The sequence below is a fragment of the Dreissena polymorpha genome, chromosome 6 (genome assembly GCF_020536995.1).
Source record: "Dreissena polymorpha isolate Duluth1 chromosome 6, UMN_Dpol_1.0, whole genome shotgun sequence".
Lineage (NCBI taxonomy): Eukaryota > Metazoa > Mollusca > Bivalvia > Myida > Dreissenidae > Dreissena > Dreissena polymorpha.
This window is the reverse complement of record NC_068360.1, coordinates 28,196,159-28,219,837: the sequence shown is the minus strand read 5'-3', so window position 1 is coordinate 28,219,837 and position 23,679 is coordinate 28,196,159. Positions and strand designations below refer to the sequence as shown.

Here is a 23,679-nt window from a genome sequence, read left to right as displayed (position 1 = left end):
ACAACACAGCACATACAAATTTCTGTACATGCAGAAAATTCATTGAATCTCTGGCCATGTCTTTATTAAATACTTTTTTACTTAACAATATTTGAAGCAAGTAAATATTGCTGAAAAGATTTATATTTATCCTTCTGCAAGCAAAAAACAACAACAGGGATCACTTTTACCTATGAAGATCTGACATGTTCATGTAAGTACTATTTAAAATAAAGCTTAGTGAATACTCTCTTATTTAGATGAGCTTCAACATCATGGTAGCTTTGGCAATCACAAATGTGTTTCATAGTTTTGAGTCCCACTCAACCCAAAATTTGAGGAAAATAATAGCTGAAATCTGAGATTGTTTGTGAGCTGCTCAACATTCTCATTTCTCAGTGGAGTTAAAACTCCAATATCATCTGAGTTGAGACGAAATTAAGAATTTGTTGATACCTGGCCCTTATGTACCTGTAGACATATTTTTTCAGGTCCAAAGGTTTCATGATCAATTCTTGAGTTTTCTGTAATAACAACAAGACACAATTCAACATGTAGTTTATTGAATGATCACAGACCTTTTTCAATGCACAAATAACCTGATTTTGGTACACATTTATCCCTTGCTAACATCCTCTGAACATTTATCCTAAAACTGGGTAAACAAAAGCTAAGCATGAATACATAAAGTTGATGTATGCTACCAGACTGACAGAAATGTGTTACCTGTGTATTACCAGTAATTTATCAATTTAAATATATGTAACAATTATTTTATGAAGAATTTTAAAGGAGAACAAATACATGTATGCTTTATAAAATATTGCAATCAAAAGAAGGTATTAGTTTTTATCTAATAAACACACACAATGTACGTTGAAAAACGCTATTTTTTTTTAGAGTTTTAAATATTGGAGAGTTTTCCTACCTACCAGTAGTCTAAAGCATATAATCAACCAGCGTTGTTTTTTGGTCCAAATTAGGCCTCATCACCAATCTCAAAAAGTATGTATTTTTCCTAATTACTGCTAGAAATTCCCAATTAATCTTTCCAAAAATAAAATAATTAAACAAAAAATTCAACATAAAGTTAATTTTGTAATCCAGTTGTTAAGTTTAACCTAGGTAAACATAATATTGAAATAATTTTTATTCTCAATTTTAAAGTATTTGTTTGCACAAAAAAACACTGTCAATACAATTTGAACACAAATCATTAACCAAATAAAAGCTGTTAATGCTATAAAAAAGGCCACACATTGCACAGCACTTTACATGTAACCAACAAAAGACTTTACATGTATGTTATAACATTTAGCACTTTTCAATATTTTGGCATGGAAACTAAATCCCTCTAGTCTCAGCTAATCTCCAGTGCCTTCAGTTCAGCCAGCAAGGCGTCTTCAGTCTTCATCTTTGTTAACTGAAAAGAGTCAAAGAACTTTAAATAAAGTAATATAGCACCATGGATGTGTAGTAGAACTTGTCCAGAGCAAAATAAATCTAAAATATTTATTGTAACAAGAGATGTGTTTGTCAGAAACACAATGCCACCTACTGCTCTGCTTTGAAGCCATATATTTGACCTTTGACCTTGAAGGATGACCTTGACCTTTCACCACTCAAAATGTCCAGCTCCATGAGATACACATGCATGCCAAATATCAAGATTCTATTTTCAATATAGCAAAAGTTATGGGAAATGTTAAAGTTTTCGGATGGACACACAGACTGACGGACAGTTCAACTGCTATTTGCCACCCTACCGGGGGCATGAAAAGACATAACATAATCAGTGTGTACCTACCGGTATGTTCAACTGATTTACACAATTTCACTATAGTTAATAAGAATCCCGTAAAGATTGATCCCAATACAGGGTTAGTTATTAGCCCTCTTTTTGGGTAGGGGAGGGTGGGGTGAACAATAGCTTCATTAAAGAAAATTTCTAAAAAGAAAAACTGAAAATATCCTACAGAACATATGGGACAACAAACTTAAAATGTCCGCATTTTCGGGAATATGGAATACTTATTTAAAATAGTCTAAGTTTTGGAAAATACCGGTACACACAAAACAGCCTCATTTAATGGAATTTGACGAAAACAAACTGAAAATAGCCTGATTAAATTATTTTTTCAGGAAAACAATGGTAGTGTTTGAATGGACACTCATGGTGTACGATTATTCTAAAGGAAAACAGTTATTGATTTCAGAGTACAGAAAAGCAGCTTATGGTCCCCATCTTACCTGGTTGAGTTCCAACTGCTTGCCTGTCTTCTGCTGTTCCTTCAGCACTTCTATGGCCTGCAGTTTCTGAAAAACCGAACAAAAGATGTGTTTGTCAGAAACACAATGCCCCCTATTGCGCCGATTTGAAGCCATATATTTGACCTTTGACCTTGAAGGATGACCTTGACCTTTCACCACTCAAAATGTGCAGCTCCATGAGATACACATGCATGCCAAATATCAAGTTGCTTTCTTCAATATTGCAAAAGTTATTCATTATTGCAAAAGTTTAACCAAGGTTAAAGTATGGAGACAGAATGACAGACAAACAAGCCAAAAACAATATACCCCCAATAATTCGATCCGGGGGCATAAAAATGTCATCTAAATATGTCATCCAATATTAGCTTGTTTGGAATGCACAGGTTAATCTGGGACCATACTTCATACATGTATCCATATGAAACGTTCACATTGTACTGCAGTACATGCCATCCACACATTTTACCTGAAGTCATTGATAATTATGCTGGTTTATATTATGGAAAATATTTGGATTGTGTTATATAGAATTGACAATAATTAGAAAACATGCAGTTGCTTCTTGCAATTGGTTCAAATTTTTATTTTGAGCCAATGAGTTTTCATTGAAAAATCTTCATTTAAAACTTTGAATTAATACTATATCTTTTTGTTTTTAATAAGTAAACACAGAAAAAACACTTACCAGGTAATAATACTAAAAAAATTCAATAACACAGTGAAAATCAATGCTTACATTATTATGTGCGACAGTTTATACCAGAGCTTTTCTATATTGGGTAAATCACAACAAAGTAAATATCTTATTGTTTTCTTTAAATGGCACTCCTAATGATCAAATGAAATGTAATTATGGATCTTTTTTTTCACCTTTTGCATAATTACCATGTTAAGAAGAATAATATTTTCTATTTTCATATGAACACTGAATTTTGTTATGAAATGTCGCACCTTCATGAGATTACGAATCTTCTTGTCTTTTTCTGGGTCACCCGTGGAAGGCATTGGGACACTGGGAGCACTGGCTGCACTCGTTACCATGGAGGCAGCTTCATTGCCACCACTAGCCGCTTTCTGTTGATATGGGAAGTTTATTATACATGTAACTAGACCTGTCACTGATAAGGGATCAATACCCCAATACGTACTTCTTTTACACATATGTACAAGTTCGACAATAACTTTTTTTGTATTTTGACCTTTGACGTCAATTCAAGCTTTTGACTTTGAGATTTTCTATTTGTTGTAAAAGTGGTCCAGACCTTGCACCAACACACCTTTAACTCTTTCATTGCTGGAACTGAATTTTTAAGGCCTTTGCAAACAGTTTTGATCCAAAACGTGGCGTCTCATCAGGATCCAAACTGTTTGCTATTCTGATAGTATTCTTTGAAAAAAAATCGAAGAAAATGTTTATTTTAGAAGTTCAGCAGACGAGATTTTAGCAGACGACAAATTTCCCAGCATGCAGAGGGTTAATACAATCCAAATCTAGCTCTCCATGCAAGTCTGCTATGTACAAAGTTTCATCAAGACTGGTCAATGCAAACTAATTTTATTATCTAGAAACCCCCTGTTTGACATCTCTTACCTGCCATACCTTAATCTACCGGTAATAACCCAGGAATTTCAACTTTTGCAAAATTCTGTTAAATAATGATATCAGTGAATAACAAAGTAATAAACTCTCACCTCGTTCTCTGTGAATGGTGGACATTTTACATTTTCCCGGATACAGAACACTTCGTATAACAATATTGTGCAATTATTCTTTTTATAAACAAACCTCAGCTTCTCTGTTTTTCTTTGCTTCCTTCTTCTTCTTGTTTTTGCTCACTGGCATACTGGGATCTATAGGAGGCAAACGAAAATGAACTGAAAGACATAGATGTACCTTTTATATCCAGTCCTTGTGAAACAACCATATGAGCCGTGCTCTGCGAAAAGGGGGTTTAATGCATGTGCGTAATGTGTTGTCCCAGAATACCCTGTGTAGTCCGTACAGGCTAATCAGGGACTTTACTTTCCGCTTTTATGATATTTTTTGAAAAATAAAGTCTCTTCTTAGCAAAAATCCAGTTTAGACGGAAAGCCTTTACAATATTTTCTCTCTTTAATGACTGCACAGGCTAATCTGGGATGACAATATACGCAATAAACCCCTTTCAAACAAAGCTCGGGTCATTTGCATAAAGAAAGTTTTCATGGGGCTCTATAAGGATCTAAATATAGAATACATTACTTCAAATCGGATCATCAACTTTTCATGAGATTTCAGGTTACTACCTTTTAAATATAAACAAGTGTATACTAAAGCAATATTATAAATTAACACTTCACCACTTATATACGTATTTTGACGCATTTGTAGTCCCATGCCTTTCTTACTAGATTCAAGGCTTCATTTCACACCCTTAGATACTGATGAGCAGCAAACAGCATAAAACCTGAACAGACTGCGAATAACTCGCAGGCTGTTTTGGTTTTATGCTGTTTGCACATATCAATTTTCACTTTGCTTCTAAGTGGGAAAGAGTTAAATGTATGGTTGCTGACCTTGTTTTTTCTGATTGGACGGTGGTTCATACTCGTGCAGTTTGGTGGAAGGCAAGTTTGTCTTTCCTCGCATGGATGGAGGGACATACGTTTGCTGTGTTGCTAAAAAGTGAGTCAAAATATAGTCTACATGCATATGACATACATCTTCTGAAGTTAACAAAAAAATTCGGAATACATTCGACATCAATTTCTGTGAAAAAACTCCTAAAACAAGTCACAGCTATATTTTAATACTACTTCCTTCCCTGGGCTCAGTATTCCGGTAAACCCAAGGTCCATACAGATAACGAATTAGAAATTCTTAATTTCTTAAATTTGAAAAACTCTTTATGTATTGATAAATAGGTGCTTGTAAAACCATTATTCCCATCTAAAGTTTTACTTTAAATGAATCTAGAGATATGTTATCAATTGTGGTGAGGACCGACCTGATGACAACTGTTTGATATATCGGGCGGCAACTGTTCAACAGAAATGTTCATATCATTCAAGCGCTATAACTCAACATTTCCTGCGGCAAGTAGGCTTATATTTGGACTTGGCAGTAATATTTTAGGACACATTTCCATGAAGTTTGGTAAAGATCAGTTTAAAATTGCTTGACTCTGAAAAAATTAACTTTGGTGGTCAACAAGCTCACCAACATAAACAACAAATATACCCCCAAAAGTCTTATACAGTGCATATTAATGCATTCATCAACTTTTCAACCTACACACTGGGGGTGGTGCAGGTTTCTCAGAGGGCACCTGACGGTAGCTTATGGGTTTCTCCGGGAACCGTTCCAAGGGTGCCGGGCACCAAAAGGCCTCCCAGAGTTCCTCCCCCTTGCCGACATGTTTCTCCTCCAACATGGCCCCAGTGTAGTGCCAGATACGGTACCTGAAGTCCAACACATGTCAAATTACTGTGACATTCCCAGTTAGGGATCTTTAATTGAGCCTCATTCTGGGGAAAATGTGCTCAATGCATGTGCCTAAAGTGTTGTCCAAGATAAGCCCGTGCAGTCTGCACAGGCTAATCAGGGATGGCGATTTCCACTATTATTGACGCCAGATCTACATGTCTGCTAGAGAAAGAGGTTGCTGAACACAAAGATATACTTGAACTTGAAAAGTTAATAGCAGAATTATGGGTCTTGGTCTGTGAACTTGTATGTGTGAAGTAAGTATAGTAAGCATATAGATATGTACTTGTTGCACACAAACCATAACATACATTTCATCTTGCACTAACACATGTACCAGATTTTATTAGGTACGAAAGAGGGCATAATGCAGCTAAAGAGCTTAACACATTTATAGGGTCAGTCAATGTTCTCAACAAATGTAAAGTTTTATTTTAATATCTGTATAAGATAAAGAGATATGGAGCAGTTGCACCCAGACGTTAATCTAATTTTTCTAAGCAAAACAAGGGACACAATTCAGCTAAATTGGAGGCAAGAGTTATGGAATATATGTGTGAAGTTTTAATTGAATACCTGTAGAATAAAACAGTGATACAGAGATGTTGAACGTTAACCATTTTTTTTTTATAAAAGTACAAAAAAGGGCATAATTCTGTTAAATTGCAGATCAGAGTTATGGACATTGGTCAGTTACCTTACAATATGACGCCAAACACGTCTAAAATTGTTATTAAATACCTGTAGTAGATATAGTGATATCCAGATGTAGCACATTTACCTTAACCAGAGCAATTACATAGACACATACATTTGGTTTAGTAGTATAGCTTGTGAATAATCAAGCTAAAAAAGTATGGATGGACTGATAGAAAAAGACAAATCCATATGCACCTCCTCTTAAAGTGTGGGCACAAAAAAGTACTGGTATAATCCATATACAAAACACATTTTGCTATTTTCAGTCTGCCATTTCGCATGAGCCTCCTTCTGGGCAAACTGGACCTAATACATGTGCATAAAGTGTCGTCCCAGATTAGCCTGTGCAGTCTGCACAGGCTAATCAGGGACGACACTTTCCGCCTAAATTGGATTTTTGCTAAGAAGAGACTTCATTTAAACGAAAAATGTCATAAAAGCGGAAAGTGTCCTCCCTGATTAGCCTGTGCAGACTGCACAGGCTAATCTGGGACGACACTTTCCGCACGTTTTATGGAATTTTCCAATTATATGAAGTCTCTTCTAAACAAAAATCCAGTTTAGGCGGAGAGAGTGTTATTTGGGAAGACACTTTGCACACATGCTTTAGGCCCCGTTTTCCCAGAACAAGGCTTTAAAAGTCACCCAACCTACCCGTTGCCAACCCTTAACCGCGGCGCTGTGGTGGCAGTCAGTATGTGCTCACCGTCTGCGCACCACTGAAAGCTGGTGGTGTCCTGCGACTGCGTCTGGCAAATCAGCTTCTTCTGTTTCACGTCCCAGAATTCCATGTTTCCACGGAGATTCCCGAAGCCGCACAGGCAAAGAAGTACGAGGGGTTAAGTTGTGTTATACCGTACTTGTTTCAGTTATTTTCAATGACAAGTTTTGTGGATAAATGAAAGTGTGTATGGTTAAAAGGTGTAAAACTGAAGATTTATTTATTTTCATTAACATGAAATTTTGTGTACTAATAAAATCTGGCATTTCCGTCTGATCATTTTTTTAAACGTTGTCTGATCTAACCCTTTGGTCTTAAACAGTTGTTGGACATTTGATTTGCGTTTTGAGAAGACCCACAATCATCCACAGCATTTAGTGGCCAATAAGTATTGTTTTCACAGAAGCAGAGACGGAAATTTGCATGTGAGTTTTGGGCTGGAGTTGCTCATCAGATTGCCAATTTTAATCTCCGAGCCAAGTATGATGTTCGAAGCTCAATAAAAGTTTAAACTAACAACTCTTTGCACTGATCGTTCTAAGAAAGTGTCCCCATGCTAGATTTGTGTGTGTGTTTGTTAACATGTTTTTTTGCTGTGTCTAGTACTTTTGTGGTTTGTCAAAGTGTTACGCAATTGATCACTTGAATACTTTCTTTGCCGATTGTGAAGAGACTGTTATGTGATTGCTCCCTTGCATTAAGTTCATGATCTCATACTTTTCCTGCGTGTGATTTTTTTTTACTTTGTTCACTTTCATATAGGCTGGTTAATAAATGTTCTTATTACCAATGAGTTAAGATCAGAATTTAGCTTACTTAACTTTTGATTTCAATGTGAGATTGACACTGGTGTGTGCTTTTGTATTTTGTCAGTAAGATGTAAATTGGAAACTACAATGTTTAAATTTTTGGTGAGTGGGCCATCTTAACAAGATAATCAAACAAATATTAAATTTAAGTTAGAAATTAAAATACGTCAACATTTTTTACCACATACATCATAATTTGAATGCAAGGTGTAATACATATGAAAAGAATGTTGATATAAAGCCACTTAAGGCTTTAAATGAATGCATAAAAAGATTTGTGTGTATATTTTTTATCTCACTAAGCTGCCCTTGATGTAATTCACTAGATTATTTATTTTGAACATGGTGAATCTTCTCATTTACTTCAAAGGATATTGCTTCCTTGAGGATTGTAGAAGCCAAAGTTCCTTGGCCCTGTGCCAAAGTCAAATACAGGTTCTGTCTTCATATTGTATATGGTGGCTTTTGCTGGCATAACTGGCACACAAGTTAAGGTCATTGACCAGCGTTTAAAAAATATAAATACATTTCGATACTTAGAAACTTCTAAAACACTAGAGAGGCAGAATTCCTAAGCATTAAAAACATATGCGAGGAAAATAAATTTCATATTGTAAAGCATTTACCAGTCCTGCAATACTTGTAAAATGCAGAAATACATTATTTGCCTTTCACAGAAAGTACACATCATGTATAGAGGCATCAAAAACAAACACAAGACTGCCAAGTTGTCTACATTAACTGAAAAAAAAATTAATAATGAAAAACCAAAACTAACAAAAGCTAATAATTCTAACATAACATTCAACAAATGCAAAATGTATGCTTTATCATTTAATGATGATAATCTTATCAATTTAAATCTTGTACTTGTATTATTTATTCAAATTATACATTATGCAGGAAAACTCCAAGGGGAAATTGTAACCTTAGTTTCACATAGGTGATACTTCAAATCAAACTTTTATCATATAAAATCAAATGATTAGTGTCCAAATATTTTGTATCAAGGTGTTTTAACATTAAAAACATTCTGGGGCTGGTGAAATGTTATTTGGGCCCCTGGACATAAACAAATAATAGCCTGACTTTTTTCAATTTCTAGTGCAGTATGATCCTTTGGACTACATGTTATTCTATACATGTATTACTATGAAGACTTCAATGCAGCCAAAAAAAATAAAACAAGAACTGTGTTTGTCAGAAACCCTATGTCCCCTTCTGCGCCGCTTTGATTGTTTTTTTACCTTTGACCTTGATGGATGACCTTGACCTTTCACCACTCAAAATGTGCAGCTCCATGAGATACACATGCATGCCAAATATCAAGTTGCAATCTTCAATATTGCAAAAGTAATGGCAAATGTTAAAGTTGGAGCAAACAAACACACAAACCAACCAACCAACAGACAGGGCAAAAACAATATGTCCCCCACTATAAGTGGTGGGGGACATAAATGTTCATCAATTTAAGAAATTTTATAGATTTCTGTAAGGAGGTTTTAGAATGTGGGTCCAAGACCCAATTGCTGAAAATTTTACCCATGAGTTTAATTAAGGAAGGTTTTAGTTTTGAGACAAATTATCCATTCTTTAATAATGGGATAAAGTTATAAACCCTCCTCAAAAGTTACGGTAGGCAGAACTATTTAATACTTGTTCTTATTATTGACAGTGTGATAATTTGCAGAGGATTATCAAACTATGTATTTTAACACATTAACCATAGTTAGCTTTAACTCATAATTAAATTATTAATTAACCGGACCCAGATGGACCAAGGACAGCTATTGACCACACAGAACTCCTTCATATGGAGCACTCAACATGGTAGACAGACCTTATCAAAAGATTATCACACAAGAAACCGTCGGAGACGGGTGATGCTCCCCAAAGGTTTTTTTGTCACAATAATGCACTATATATTCAGATAAAAGGAAACGTCTTGAGGGGCATAACTTTGTACAAAATAATACGATGGATGGTTTAGCAACTTAAAAATTTCAAAGGGCCATAACTCTCTAAACAAGAAACCGTCTGAGATGGGTGATGATCCCCAAAGTTTTTTTTGTCACAATATTGCACTATATATTGAGATAAAAGGAAATGTATTGAGGGCACAGAAGTTGGGGGGACAAGAATTTTTTTATAGAGAATTTCAAAGGGCCATAACTATGTGAACAAGGGACAAAATTGTCACAAAACCAGGTTTTCATTGTGAAAAAAAAATCTGATAAAGGGAGAAAACTCAAACTGAACTTTTGAAATGAACAAACAAAATTAACCCCCTTTGTAAGTTTGTTTAAAAAAAATAAATATTTTTAGTCGTGGCGACCTTGACATTGGAGATATTGACGTGATTCTTTCGTGCGACACACCGTCCCATGATGGTGAACAAATGTGCCAAATGATTTTAAAATCTCACAATGAATGACATAGTTATGGCCAGGACAAGCTCATTTATGGCCATTTTTGACCTTTGAACTCAAAGTGTGACCTTGACCTTGGAGATATTGACGTAATTATTTCGCGCGACACACCGTCCAATGATGGTGAACAAATGTGCCAAATGATTTTAAAATCTGACAATGAACGACATAGTTATGGCCCGGACAAGCTTGTTCCGCCCGCCCGCCAGCCAGCCAGCCAGCCAGCCCGCCCGCATTCGCCAATCTAATAACCAGTTTTTTCCCTCGGAAAACCTGGTTAAAAACCTGGTTAAAAAACCTGGTTAAAAATCATCCGACCAGAACCCGCTGATAATATGCACATCTCCTCTTGGTAGTGAAGCTTCCCATAAAGTTTCATTGAATTCCAGTCATTAGTTGCTGAGAAATAGCCCAGACAAGAATTGCACTATATGCACAGTTAATGGAAAATTTCAAAGGGCTAGAACTCTGTGAAAAATCATCCGACCAGAACCCGCTGATAATATGCACATCTCCTCTTGGTAGTGAAGCTTCGCATAAAGTTTCATTGAATTCCAGTCATTAGTTGCTGAGAAGTAGCACGGACAAGAATTGCACTTTATGTACAGTTAATGGAAAATTTCAAAGGGCCATAACTCTGTGAATAATCATCCGACCAGAACTTGCTGATAATATGCACATCTCCTCTTGGTAGTCAAGCTTCCCATAAAGTTTCATTGAATTCCGGTCATTGGTTGCTGAGAAATAGCCCAGACAAGAATTGCACTATATGTACAGTTAATGGAAAATTTCAAACGGCCATAACTCTGTGAAAAATCATCCGACCAGAACCCGCTGATAATATGCACATCTCCTTTTGGTAGTGAAGCTTCCCATAAAGTTTCATCGAATTCCGGTCATTAGTTGCTGAGAAATAGCCCTGACAAAAATTGTGCATGGACACATGGACGGACAGACGAAGCGGCGACTATATGCTCCCCCAAAAATAAATTTTGGGGGAGCACAAAAACCCTGTATGTTAACATATTAAACATAATATTGTTTTTTATCACCTGCACCCAGATGGAAAAGATCAATGACAGGGCTCCCCTAGCCTAAAATTTTCTGTAGCAAAGTTTGCCTTTTTGCGTCTGAAGACTTATTATTTGTTATCTTTTATGGGTGATTATGAAGAAAATATTGTAGCCAAATAAAAGTTGCTTTAGCCAAATTTTCTTATTGCCATTAGCAAATTCGGCAAATGGCGGAGTAAGCCTTGCAAGGATAATCCATACCACACAGAACTCTGTGCTCTTCTGGCTCTACCCAATGTGGTACGTGGGCCCATTCTTCCCAATATAATCAAATCCATGTAGGTAAACATATTAACCATGATTCAATTTAGCCTTGTTCTTGGACAACTGGACTAACTGCATGTGCTTAAAGTGTCCCCAGGGATGACACAGACACTTTTATTAAATTTTTAATTAAAAGGAAGTCTCTTCTTAGGCACAGTTAAGCCACATGCATTAAACCCAGTTTTCCCAAAACGATGCTAAATTGTTTATCAATTGCACCAAGATGGACAATAGAGCAAGGATACATCCATACACGACACAGAACTCAGTGCTCTTTGGGCTCCACTCGATGTGGTATACCGGCCCGTTCTTCCCAAGATGCACAAGGCTGCTCTCACCGTTACTTCCGAGGTAGTGAAGGCCTTGGTCGCCATAGTAACTGGACTCTGAGGTGTCCGTGGTCGTCAGTAGCAACATGGCTGTGCCCGCCTTGTTCCACAGCATCTCAACTTTGTCTGCCTTGAAAAATGTCCGGTTGGCCACTGCCGCATTGGGGCCCCCAAAGTTTGGGTATTTGTAAACCCTCACAAAGCATGGCTGACCCTATGATCAATAAAATAAATTATCAAATATACATTTTCGATAAAATCTAAAGCACAATATTTCTTTGACAGGATGAAAACAAACATCTTATTAAAACAAGAAATGTGTTTGTCAGAAAGACTATGTCCCCTTCTGCGCCGCTTTGATTTTTTTTTCTTTTTTTTGACCTTTGACCTTGAAGGATGACCTTGACCTTTCACCACTCAAAATGTGCAGCATTTGTTTGTCAGAAATACTGTCCCCTTCTGCGCCGCTTTGATTTTTTTGTTGACCTTTGACCTTGAAGGATGACCTTGACCTTTCACCACTCAAAATGTGTGGCTCCATGAGATACACATGCATGCCAAATATCAAGATGCTATCTTCGATATTGCAAAAGTATTCATAAAATGAGCGATTTCGGCCACATATATTTGACCTCTGACCTTGAAGGATGACCTTGACCTTTCACCACTCAAAATGTGCAGCTCCATGAGATACACATGCATACCAAATATCATGCAAGCTGCTATCTTGAATATTGAAAAAGTTATTGCAAATGTTAAAGTTGGAGCAAACAGACCAACAGACAGACAGGGCAAAAACAATATGTCCCCCACTATAGTGGGTGGGGGACACAAAAATAATTCTAAAATGCTGCAAAAGTATTTGATTTCTTCCGAAATTGGTAAACCTTGACATACTGCAACATAAAGAACCAATTCCAATCATATTGACACTAAAAACTGTTAAACTTAACTTATAATAATAAATCTTGATCACTAAACAAAACATGTTATGGTGTAAGCTAAATACAAAGACTTTTTGAAGGAGTTTTAAAATTTGCAAACATGCAAAATGCTATGATCCCATTTCAACTACATGTATACAACATTTTGAATGGCATTTTGAGACAAAGTTCAAAGTTGCTTAAAATAATGATTATGGCACAAATTGAAAATTTTGTTATAAGTTTCTGTTTAAATGGTACTGGTACACTATGCTCTCATTTCAATTATACTACCCCTCATTTTGGATGTATTTAATGACATGGTATTGGTCCTTAACAGCTTAAGAGTAATGTTAATGACAAAAACTGAATATTTGTTACAAGTTTCTGTTTAGTTGGTACTGGTACATTATGCTCTCATTTTCATTATATTACACCTTGTTTTGGATGTATTTTGTGACATGGTATTGGTTTGTAACGGCTAAAAAGTAATGATAATGTCAAAAACTGAATTTTGTTTCTTTGTTTGTTTGTTTCAAATGGTAACTGTACTAGTATATTAGTTCCTCACCTTTCCCCCAGGCACATATCCTGCCACCATGTACGGTGGTCCAGCTCCAGAGAGGCTGTAGCCTGTCACCTTCTGAAGGTGAAGCTTTGTCTTGATTTCATCTGAAAATTAAACGGGAGACTTAAGTCAGATACCTCCCCGCTATACAATAATGGAGGCTTAAGTCAGTTACCTCCCCTCTATACAATAATTGAGACTAAAGTCAGTTACCTCCCCTCTATGCGATAATAGAGACTTAAGTCAGTTACTCCCCTCTATACAATAATGGAGACTTAAGTCAGTTACCTCCCCTCTATACAATAATGGAGGCTTAAGTCAGTTACCTCCCCTCTATACAATAATGGGGACTTTAGTAAGTTACCTCCATTAAACAAGAGGGCCAGAAAGGCCCAAAGTCGCTCACCTGAGATAACAAGATATTATTGGAACAAATCTTCTGACCAAGTTTCATGAAGATCGGAAAATAAATGTGGCCTCTAGAGTGTTAACAAGGTTTTACTATAGCCATTTAAGGAAAAATGCATCCATGTTTTTCAACCAACCGGCATCATTTTTAAACTCGTCCAAGATATTATCGGGATGAATCTTCTGACCAAGTTTCATGAAGATAGGACAGTAAATGTGGTCTCTGGAGTGTTAACACGATTTTACTATAGCCATATGAGGAAATATGCCCCGCCCCTTGGAAGCCATGTTTTTCAAGCAAACATAATTCTTTTCAAATTCATCTAAGATATCATTGAGACCAATCTTCTGACCAAATTTCATGAAGACTGGACAATAAATGTGGCCTCTAGAGCGTTAACAAGATTTTACTATAGCCATATAAGGAAAAATGCCCTGCCCCTTGGCAGCCATGTTCTTCAAGCAAATGTTGCCATTTTCGAACTCATCCAAGATATCATTGAGACCAATCTTCTGACCAAATTTCATGAAAATTGGACAATAAATGTGGCCTCTAGAGAGTTAACAAGGCAAATGTTGACGCCGCACAACGCACGACGGACAAAAGGCGATTACAAAAGCTCACCATGAGCACGTTGTGCTCAGGTGAGCTAAAAAATTATTTAAATAAAAATACATTGTGGGAAAATTGTGTTAGTTCCTTCACCTGAATACAAAATGCTGAGATATTAGTCAGTTTTCTACACTTAAAACATAATTGGAGGCTCTGCAGTTCCCTCCCCTACATACATAATCTGAGACTTCATTCACTTACCTTCCCTGAGTAATCAAAACACAAATACTGACAACTGATTTTAACTACACTAGTTGATTTATTTTGTTTTATTTTTTGTTCCAAATGCACTGCGTAGTGCAAATTTATCTCTATAAATATTTGACAGCATAGTTGCATTGTATCTGAAAACTATTAAAGCTATAAATAGAGAATATTATGTGAGTTTTGGACAAAGATCAAGTTTATCATGCGAGGCTTAGAACCGATGTAGCGCGAGGCTTGCCGAGCGCTAACATGGTTCGTGCCGAGCATGATAAACTTGATCTTTATCCAAAACTCACATAATATTCTATTTATCCTATTATTTCCTCACAATTTTCAATAAATAACTGTCAAATATGGCATTTTTTGACGATTTAGTTTTTCCGTAGTTGACAAAAACAGATTCTCCAATTTTTGGAAAAACCCAAATCTGATCTAAAAATAGCGATAGTATAAAGCTCATGTTTATACGATCCTTGTTATACTATCGATTGTCATCAGGTAATAGGATAAAGTTATATATCATATGCCGTTACTACCAGAAACACAGTCAAATGTAAAGAGTAACAAAAGGTAAACTAAAGTTCTAGAACAATGTTATCCCTCACAATTATTTTGAATCAGAGACATCAAATTATAAGATTGTAAAACCACTCTATTTTGGTCAGCTCATATAAGAAAACAAGAGATGTGTTTGTCAGAAACGCAATGCCCCCTATTGCGCCGCTTTGAAGCCATATATTTGACCTTTGACCTTGAAGGATGACCTTGACCTTTCACCACTCAAAATGTGTAGCTCCATGAGATAAACTTGCATGCCAATATCAAGTTGCTATATTCAATATTGCAAAAGTTATGACCAAGTTTAAAGTTTTGGGACACACATACAATGAATGAATGAATGAATGACTGACTGACAGACAGGTCAAAAACGATATACCCCTGATCATTCGATCCGGGGGCATAACAATCAAATTAGGTTTAAAGTGTTAATTTTGCAAATATTTATAGTTTTGATCTTTAATATAGGAAGGGATCACTCCAAAACTAATACTTTTGCCTATCTGGCATTGTTCATAATGTCAATAGTAATAATTTCATGCATTTGAGAAAGAATATGTGAATTCATATAGAAGACATTTGAGATTTGTTAGCTGACTGATATTCGTAATAAAAAGCTGAGTGGAAATTAAAAAAAATCTCATCTTCTGAGTTCATCTAAAACATGAGGGACTGTTTATAGTATTGGGCCCTACATACCAAACTTTCCATCTTCATAGAAATGAAGCTCATTGTTGACATTTCTACAGCATATCTTTTCATCATCTGAAAACAATGGATTCCTGGAACAGACATTAGTCTGTTAAAAGCCCATTAACACTGAAAATCAACGAATATTTCCAAAAAATTAACACATAAACAAGGGCTGTTTGTAAAACATGCATGCCCCCCATATGGGCTGTCAGTTGTAGTGACAGCCATTGTGTGAATATGTTTTTTGTCACTGTGACCTTGACCTTTGACCTAGTGACCTGAAAATCAATAGGGGTCATCTGCCAGTCATGATCAATGTACCTATGAAGTTTCATGATACTAGGCCTAATTATTCTTGAGTTATCATCAGGATACCATTTTACTGTTTCGAGTCACTGTGACCTTGACCTTTGACCTAGTGACCTGAAAATTAATAGGGGTCATCTGCCAGTCATGATCAATGACCCTATGAAGTTTCATGATCCTAGGTGTAAGCATTCTTGAGTTATCATCCGAAAACCATTTTACCATTCCGAGTCACTGTGACCTTGACCTTTGACCTAGTGACCTGAAAATTATTAGGGGTCATCTGCTAGTCATGATCAATGAACCTATGAAGTTTCATGATCCTAGGCCCAAGCGTTCTTGAGTAATCATCCGGAAACCATCTGGTGGACGGACCGACAGACAGACATGAGCAAAACAATATACCCCCTCTTCTTCGAAGGGGGGCATTAAAATCATTGTTCCTTATAGCAATAGCTAAAATTTCTAAGCTAATTGTGGTCTGGTAACATGATTTAACGCGATACAAAATGCTCGTTTTTATTTTTGTGCTACAATATAAATGTATTCCATATGATCTGGCTACAATATCCCAACATTTACAGCAAATGCGAGATTGGCTTCGGGCAGCTTCGGAAGAACAGCGTAGTTTCTATGAATATGTCGTTCTTTCAATACAAATTAACATTTTCAGATTATTTTTTTCAAGATCATTCTTTTCTAAAATCTAGGAATATGATGGGCTGGTGAATACAGACCATGAGGTTTGTATTTTTAAGGTACATGTACATGAACACTTTGCTAAACCTGCTACGTGGGCAGCCTGCCAAGGCTACATACCAGTACCCTTCCAAGGTTACATACCAGTACCCTGCCAAGGTTACATTCCAGTACCCTGTCAAGGTTACATAGCAATACCCTGCCAAGGTAACATACCAGTGTGTGACTTTCTTCTGTATGAGAGTTTTAAGGCACTGTCCACTGGCCACATCGTAAATGCTGAGGTTGGGCAGGCCATTCTGAGTAGCCTTGTCCACTGTCAACGGAGAGAGAAATTACGACTTATAACCGCTTAATTGGTTGTTTTCAGCTCAGGTACTACTGAGGGGTAGTACCCCTGAGTACTCTTTAAGTATACTACACTGTACCCCATGAGGTACGGAAAATAGGCTTAAAGGCAACCGGCAATACTGGAGGGTACTTTTAGCATATTTTTCATACCCTGGATACTTTGTAGGATATTTAGAGTACAGGAGATTCTTTTAAGCAGGCTACCACTTTACGACTTAGGATAGTGAAAATGTATGGTATTTAAACAACATTTAAGTCATGCATGTATTTTCCACATTATCATTTAAAAACATGAAAACCAGTTATTATTCTTCTGATTTTGATTGATGATTATTTAGAGACAAAGCAATATTGTTTACAGTTTGCTTTGTAAGAAGTGATACTTTGCTTGTCTAATATAATGCACAAATGCTTTTGTGAATCAATTACATTTTTTTTTTAAAGTCATTTTTCCAAACTGTGAACATGTTCCTTCAAAAGTATGTGTATACTCAATATAAACAAGAAATGTGTTTGTCAGAAACACTATGTCCCTTTCTGCGCCGCTTTGATTAAAAAAAAAAAAAATTACCTTGAAGGATGACCTTGAACTTGACCTTTCACCACTCAAAATGTGCGGCTCCATGAGATACACATGCATGCCAAATATCAAGTTGCTATCTTCAATATTGCAAAAGTATTCATAAAATGAGTGATTTTGGCCACATATATTTGACCTCTGACCTTGAAGGATGACCTTGACCTTTCACCACTCAAAATGTGCAGCTCCATGAGATACACATGCATACCAAATATCAAGTTGCTATCTTGAATATTGAAAAAGTTATTGCAAATGTTAAAGTTGGAGCAAACAGACCAACAGACAGACAGGGCAAAAACAATATGTCCCCCACTATAGTGGGTGGTGGACATAAAAAACAAAACTACAGTGACAACATCATGACAATGTTGATTTTACACACATACAGATTTACCTCGGGAGCAACTGGAAAATACTGACAATGTGTTAGGGTTATTCATCTGGCATCTCTTCCAGAAAAAACAGCCATCAACACAAGCATGTCTTTTCAACTGTTCTATTAATCAGAGTTATATTAAGTTGTACCTGTGTAAAGTTCCCAAATAACCAAGTAAGTGCCTTTCGGTGAAAATGTCATCAGGGATGCTCTGGGTCGATCAATCTCCTTCAATACCTTGTTGGCTGCCACGTCAAATATTTGTACGCTGAAAACAAGTCATTTTCATGTTTAGATATTTACCAGAATGCACTTGATTTGTTTTTATCAATTGTGTCGCGTTCTGAGAAAACTGGGCATAATGCATGTTCGTAAAGTGTCGTTCCAGATTAGCCTTTGCAGTCCGCACAGACTATCAATTATATGGTAAAAAAACAGACAAAGGACTGTAATTCTGCAACAAATAGTCGCAGCTGAAATTCCATTATTTACATCATTTACAAATTAAGGTTATTCTAATGGAAAGCTTGAGTTGGATACACCTATTAGTTAAAGAGGAATTGAAAACACAGGCTTCAGGCGACTTTACATTGGAAACACACACTAAGGGCCAAAATTTTGTAAAACATTGTCACAGCCAAAATCTTTTTCATACCATCATCTACACATAAACATTCAACTAGAAAAGTTTGTAGGTGATTCAACCAGTAGTTAAACAAGAGGGCCTGAAAGGCCCAAAGTGGCTCACCTGAGATAAAAAGAAATGACCTGTTCTTTGTAGCCCAAGATATCAATGGAACAAATGTTCTAACCAAGTATCATGAAAAATGAACAACAATTGGCCCCATGGTGGCCATGTTTTTTTAACAGATATGAACCATTTTTTAACTCTTCCAAGATATGTCCAAATTTCATGAAGATTGGGAAAAAAATGTGTCTTCTAGACTGTTCACATGTTGTCACTATATACACATAAAGAAAACTGCTCCACTCCCTGGCGGCCATGTTTTTTCACTGATCATGACCTTTTCAAACTCGTCCGAGACATCACAAAACTAATGTTTTGACAAAAGTCAATGATGATTAGGCAAAACATGTGACTTCTAGAGTGTTCACAAGCTTTTTTACTATATAAATATAAGGAAAAAGACACCCCCCCTGGCGGCCATGTTTTTTTTACCAATCCAAACCATTATCGAACTCAACTGTCCTATCCAGGTGTGGTAGTGCGGTCTCCTTCGCTTACGCAAATGAACCGGTCACAGGACGGTCACAAGTTATGTAACTCTGTGAGCACTTATGTAATGCGGAAATATTTATTTGACAAACTCTTTTTTCAGGTCAGGATGACTATACTGACTGGTTGTAATTCAATTAACTAAAGGCGTTCAGTCAGGGACACCTAAATACACTCAAAGAATTTAATTTATAAGTAAAAACCAAGACAGCTTTAACAAAAATAACTTCTTTTTTTTTCCAAGAACTCGGAAAATGAAGAACAATGACAGAAAATTAAGAACAGGTACAAGCCAAGTCTAAAGAATCTAAGTATCGTTACAAAAATGAACAACATACAGCAAATACTTTAATGAATGTAAAAGAAGTTCAAAATCTGTTAAAAAAACTGATATAAATATAAGTTACTGTTAGTCTAGAAAGTGCTTCAAAAATCTAGTTTACAAAATAGGTCTAATTTAATCTAAAGAACAATATTTATGGAGATTAGGAAACTTCAGTGAATCAAATGTAAAAATAAGAAAAATTTACTAAAGTTATTGAAATAGAATAGAGTCTTTCTAATTTAGAAAATGCCAAATAAAAATAATCTAAATAATAAGAATAATTTAGAAAATAATGCCAAAATGTCTTGATGCTGGTGTTAAAAATAATTTAGAGTTTAATTATTTCAAAATTCCAACCTTTTTCAAGAGCTGTTAACTTTTCAAGAAAGCACCAAGAGGTGTTTAAATCAGCCAAAACAGCTTATTTTATACAGTTCAGAAAAGATCAATAGCAGAGTAGTCAATTTTCCCTCAGAACAGTGCATTTATCAATGATCAATATCTTCCCAAATTCCAGAGCAGAACTAAAAATAGATTACTGAACCAGGTTAAACAAGGGAGATAAATACTGCATATATACTGCAAAATCATGTACATGTTGTCTTTCTTTCAGTTATCTCTTAGTTGAAAGGCTTATCATAAGTGTTAATGACTAAAACAGTTATGTTAACTATGAAAATTCTGTGTTATGAAAAATTACATAATACAGTTAATGTCACATAATATTGACATAATAAAACCAAACTTTACTACACAGGAAACAAATGTTCTGACCAAATTTCATGAAGATTGAGCAAACTAGAAAGTTAACAAGATTTTACTATAGCCATATATAGCCATATAAGGAAAAATGCCCCGCCCCTTGGCAGCCATGTTTTTCAAGCCAAGGTTACCATTTTTGAACTAATCGAAGATATCATTGAGACAAATCATCTGAGCTAGTTTCATGAAGATCGGAAAATAAATGTGGCCTCTAGAGTGTTAACAAGGTTTTACTATAGCCATATTAGGAAAAATAGCCAGCCCCCTGGCGGCCATGTTTTTCAACCAACCGACATCATTTTCGAACTCGTCCAAGATATCATTAGGATGAATCTTCTTACTAAGTTTTATGAGGATCGGACAATAAATGTGGCCCCTAGAGTGTTAACAAGATTTTGCTATAGCCATATTAGGAAAAATGCCCCGCCCCTTGGCAGCCATGTTTTTCAAGCAAACGTAACCATTTTTGAACTTATCTAAGATATCATTAAAGCCAATCTTCTGACCAAATTTCATGAAGATTGGACAATAAATGTGGCCTCTAGAAAGTGAACAAGGCAAATGTTGACGTCGCACAACGGACAACGGACAAAAGGCGATCACAAAAGCTCACCATGAGCACATTGTGCTCAGGTGAGCTAAAAATAGTTTAAAACAACAGCTTCCGAATTTATACAAGTATATTGAATGACAAGTGCAATTCTTAATGCTTGGAAGCGTAAAAATCAATAACACAAATGTGACAATTTGCTTGCATGTGTAAGAGTACGGCAAATAAAGATATGTAGTGACTGCCTTACAATAACAATGCATTAATTGACTTAGTAAGGATTCAGATAAACAAGAGCCAATAGGCATGTGGCCCCTAAAATGTGTAAACAGGACCCAACAGGAATTCTTCCCCTAAAATGCATAAACAGGAGCCAACGGGCATTTGGCCACTAAAAAGTGTGCTGAGCTGACTCCATTTTCTGAGTAAGCTAATGGCATCTAAAAAAACAATGTTAAAAGAATTTCAAAATTTTCGTTTATAGCCAAGAGAGATACTTCTGACATGCTGGAATCTTACCAGTCACCATTGCTCCATGCCAGCATTGCCCCATCTTTGCTGAACACCATCACCTTACATCGGCTACTTGTTTCCCTGTAAAATAAAACAAGAGATGTGTTTGTCAGAAACACAATGCCCCCTACTGGGCCGCTTTGATTTTTTAAAATTTTATTATATCCCTTTAAAAAATATTACTTCCCTTGTAAAAATGATCTGTACCTGCCAAATGATATATAGAAATTATCTCCCTTTATAGCTTGTTACTTCCCTTGGATTTGTTTTTTTACCATGACCTTGAAGGATGACCATGACCTTTCACCACTCAAAATGTGCAGCTCCATGAGATACACATGCATGCCAAATATCAAGTTGCTATCTTCAATATTGCAAAAGTTAACGCAAATGTTAAAGTTTTCGGACAGACGGACTGACAGACAGTTCAAATGCTATATGCCACCCTACGGGGGTCATACAAATGTAATCAAATGTAATCATGAATAATGTATCTCATTTATCTATGCTTACAGAAAGAAAAATCCTAGCTAACTAATTCTGGTCCTAGCTAACTAATTCTGGTCAGTATTATTATTGACTGCTAAAATTTCCACACACACAAATTTGAAAACGGAGTAGTCCTTTTCACAAAACCTTAGTCAAAAGACATAACATATTTTTGTAAAACCAATAATGCTGATTACTAATCTGGCCAACATAATGGGTAAGCAGCCATGTTTCATATTGTAGACCTTGGTTTCTAGTTGCAATAATTCAACTCTCAGCTTTATAACCCAAAGGTTCTGAGAGTCCCAGAGCCGCCATAGCAAAAATTATCAAAGGCTCTGGGAGAACGTTTATATGGACTACCTTGGTTACCAGCTTACCTGGGATAGTCATGAGGCTTGTCAATGTTTGGCGGTCCATTGATCATCCATATACCTGCCGACCCACGCACTGAAATAACATGTGCAGAGTCAAGAGTGGACCGGATGTCCACATGTGCTTTTGTATGTAAGGGACCTTTTTATGTTTTGGAAAATTGACAAAATTGAAAAAAAATAGTTTCAGTATATTTTCCATAACCAGTGTGCATTTGAATATACTCTTAAGAGTACCCAGGGTACATTTAAGTGGTACCCGAGCCAACAGGGGAAACCAGTCAACAATGACCAATCTTGCCTAAATGTCTGTAGGTACAAACAATTCAAACCAATTTTATTTAATTGAAATGATTTTTCATGGTTCGATTTTGGTTCTTGTTATCAAGAATTTGCATTTTTATAAGGCTTGTTTAATGTAGATTGATTCTTATACTAAAAGTAAAGCGCCTTGTCACTTGATTTTGAACGCAGTGTTTTTGTTTTCCCACATCTAGCGGCACTTTGCAAAGCAGGTATATTCAAATAAAATGTTATATGTCTATAATGCATGTATCGAATCCTAAATACCCAGTCAGTATATTAGTCTAAATTTGAAGTCGACTGATTGGGTCGAAAATGTCTGGAAGCTAGTGAGTACAAGGGTACGAAATTGTAAAGGTACGAATTTTTAGATATTTTTTTTTAATGTGATTCTCAAACAAACTGAAACTGATTCTTATTATAATGTCACTTCATTTTTTTATACTTTCATATAGTGAAGTGTTGGAATACAAAAATTGTTAATAAAACTGTCAATCTCACATGTGATGGGCAGCGCCATATTTATTTTTCATACGCTAAAAGTAGTCCTTTTGAGATCCAAAAATAGATGTATATTGTTTTATTAACAATATTGTTTATGCCGTACATAACAAGTATTGAAGTAGTATAAGTTTAATATGTTTGATACACAACAATAACAATATATATAAAATACGTTTATGTTTAAGAACTATTTTGTTTATATTTATGCGTACGTATTTCCGGTTGACCTGATTACGCTTTCTCTACGTGGAACATCTTAAGAAGTGACAGCTTGTCAAAACCAACTTCCCATTTTAA

At 36.0% G+C, this 23,679-nt stretch overlaps 1 protein-coding gene across 1 annotated transcript; it reads right to left on the bottom strand.

Moving 5' to 3' along the window:
* Positions 1–525: 525 nt before the first annotated feature.
* On the bottom strand, positions 526–23,445 carry LOC127833932 (eukaryotic translation initiation factor 2A-like). Its single transcript, XM_052359449.1, has 16 exons — positions 23,380–23,445; positions 22,582–22,651; positions 21,719–21,793; positions 18,475–18,593; positions 17,235–17,334; positions 16,020–16,102; positions 13,538–13,638; positions 11,960–12,257; positions 8,324–8,425; positions 7,073–7,247; positions 5,528–5,694; positions 4,810–4,911; positions 4,040–4,104; positions 3,205–3,327; positions 2,230–2,295; positions 526–1,402 (listed from the first exon to the last, which is right to left on the bottom strand). The coding sequence occupies exons 1-16, from the start codon at positions 23,396–23,398 to the stop codon at positions 1,340–1,342; spliced, it is 1,728 nt and encodes a 575-aa protein (XP_052215409.1). The 5' UTR covers positions 23,399–23,445; the 3' UTR covers positions 526–1,339.
* Positions 23,446–23,679: the final 234 nt, after the last annotated feature.

Bases quoted from the DNA above. Each gene is read 5' to 3' on its own strand.
- LOC127833932 (XM_052359449.1), bottom strand. The intron at 18,594-21,718 runs GTAAGATTCCAG...ACTTGTTTTCAG, and splicing joins GCATGGAGCAATGGTGACTG to CGTACAAATATTTGACGTGG. The intron at 4,105-4,809 runs GTCAGCAACCAT...TGCCTCCTATAG, and splicing joins GTCCAATCAGAAAAAACAAG to ATCCCAGTATGCCAGTGAGC.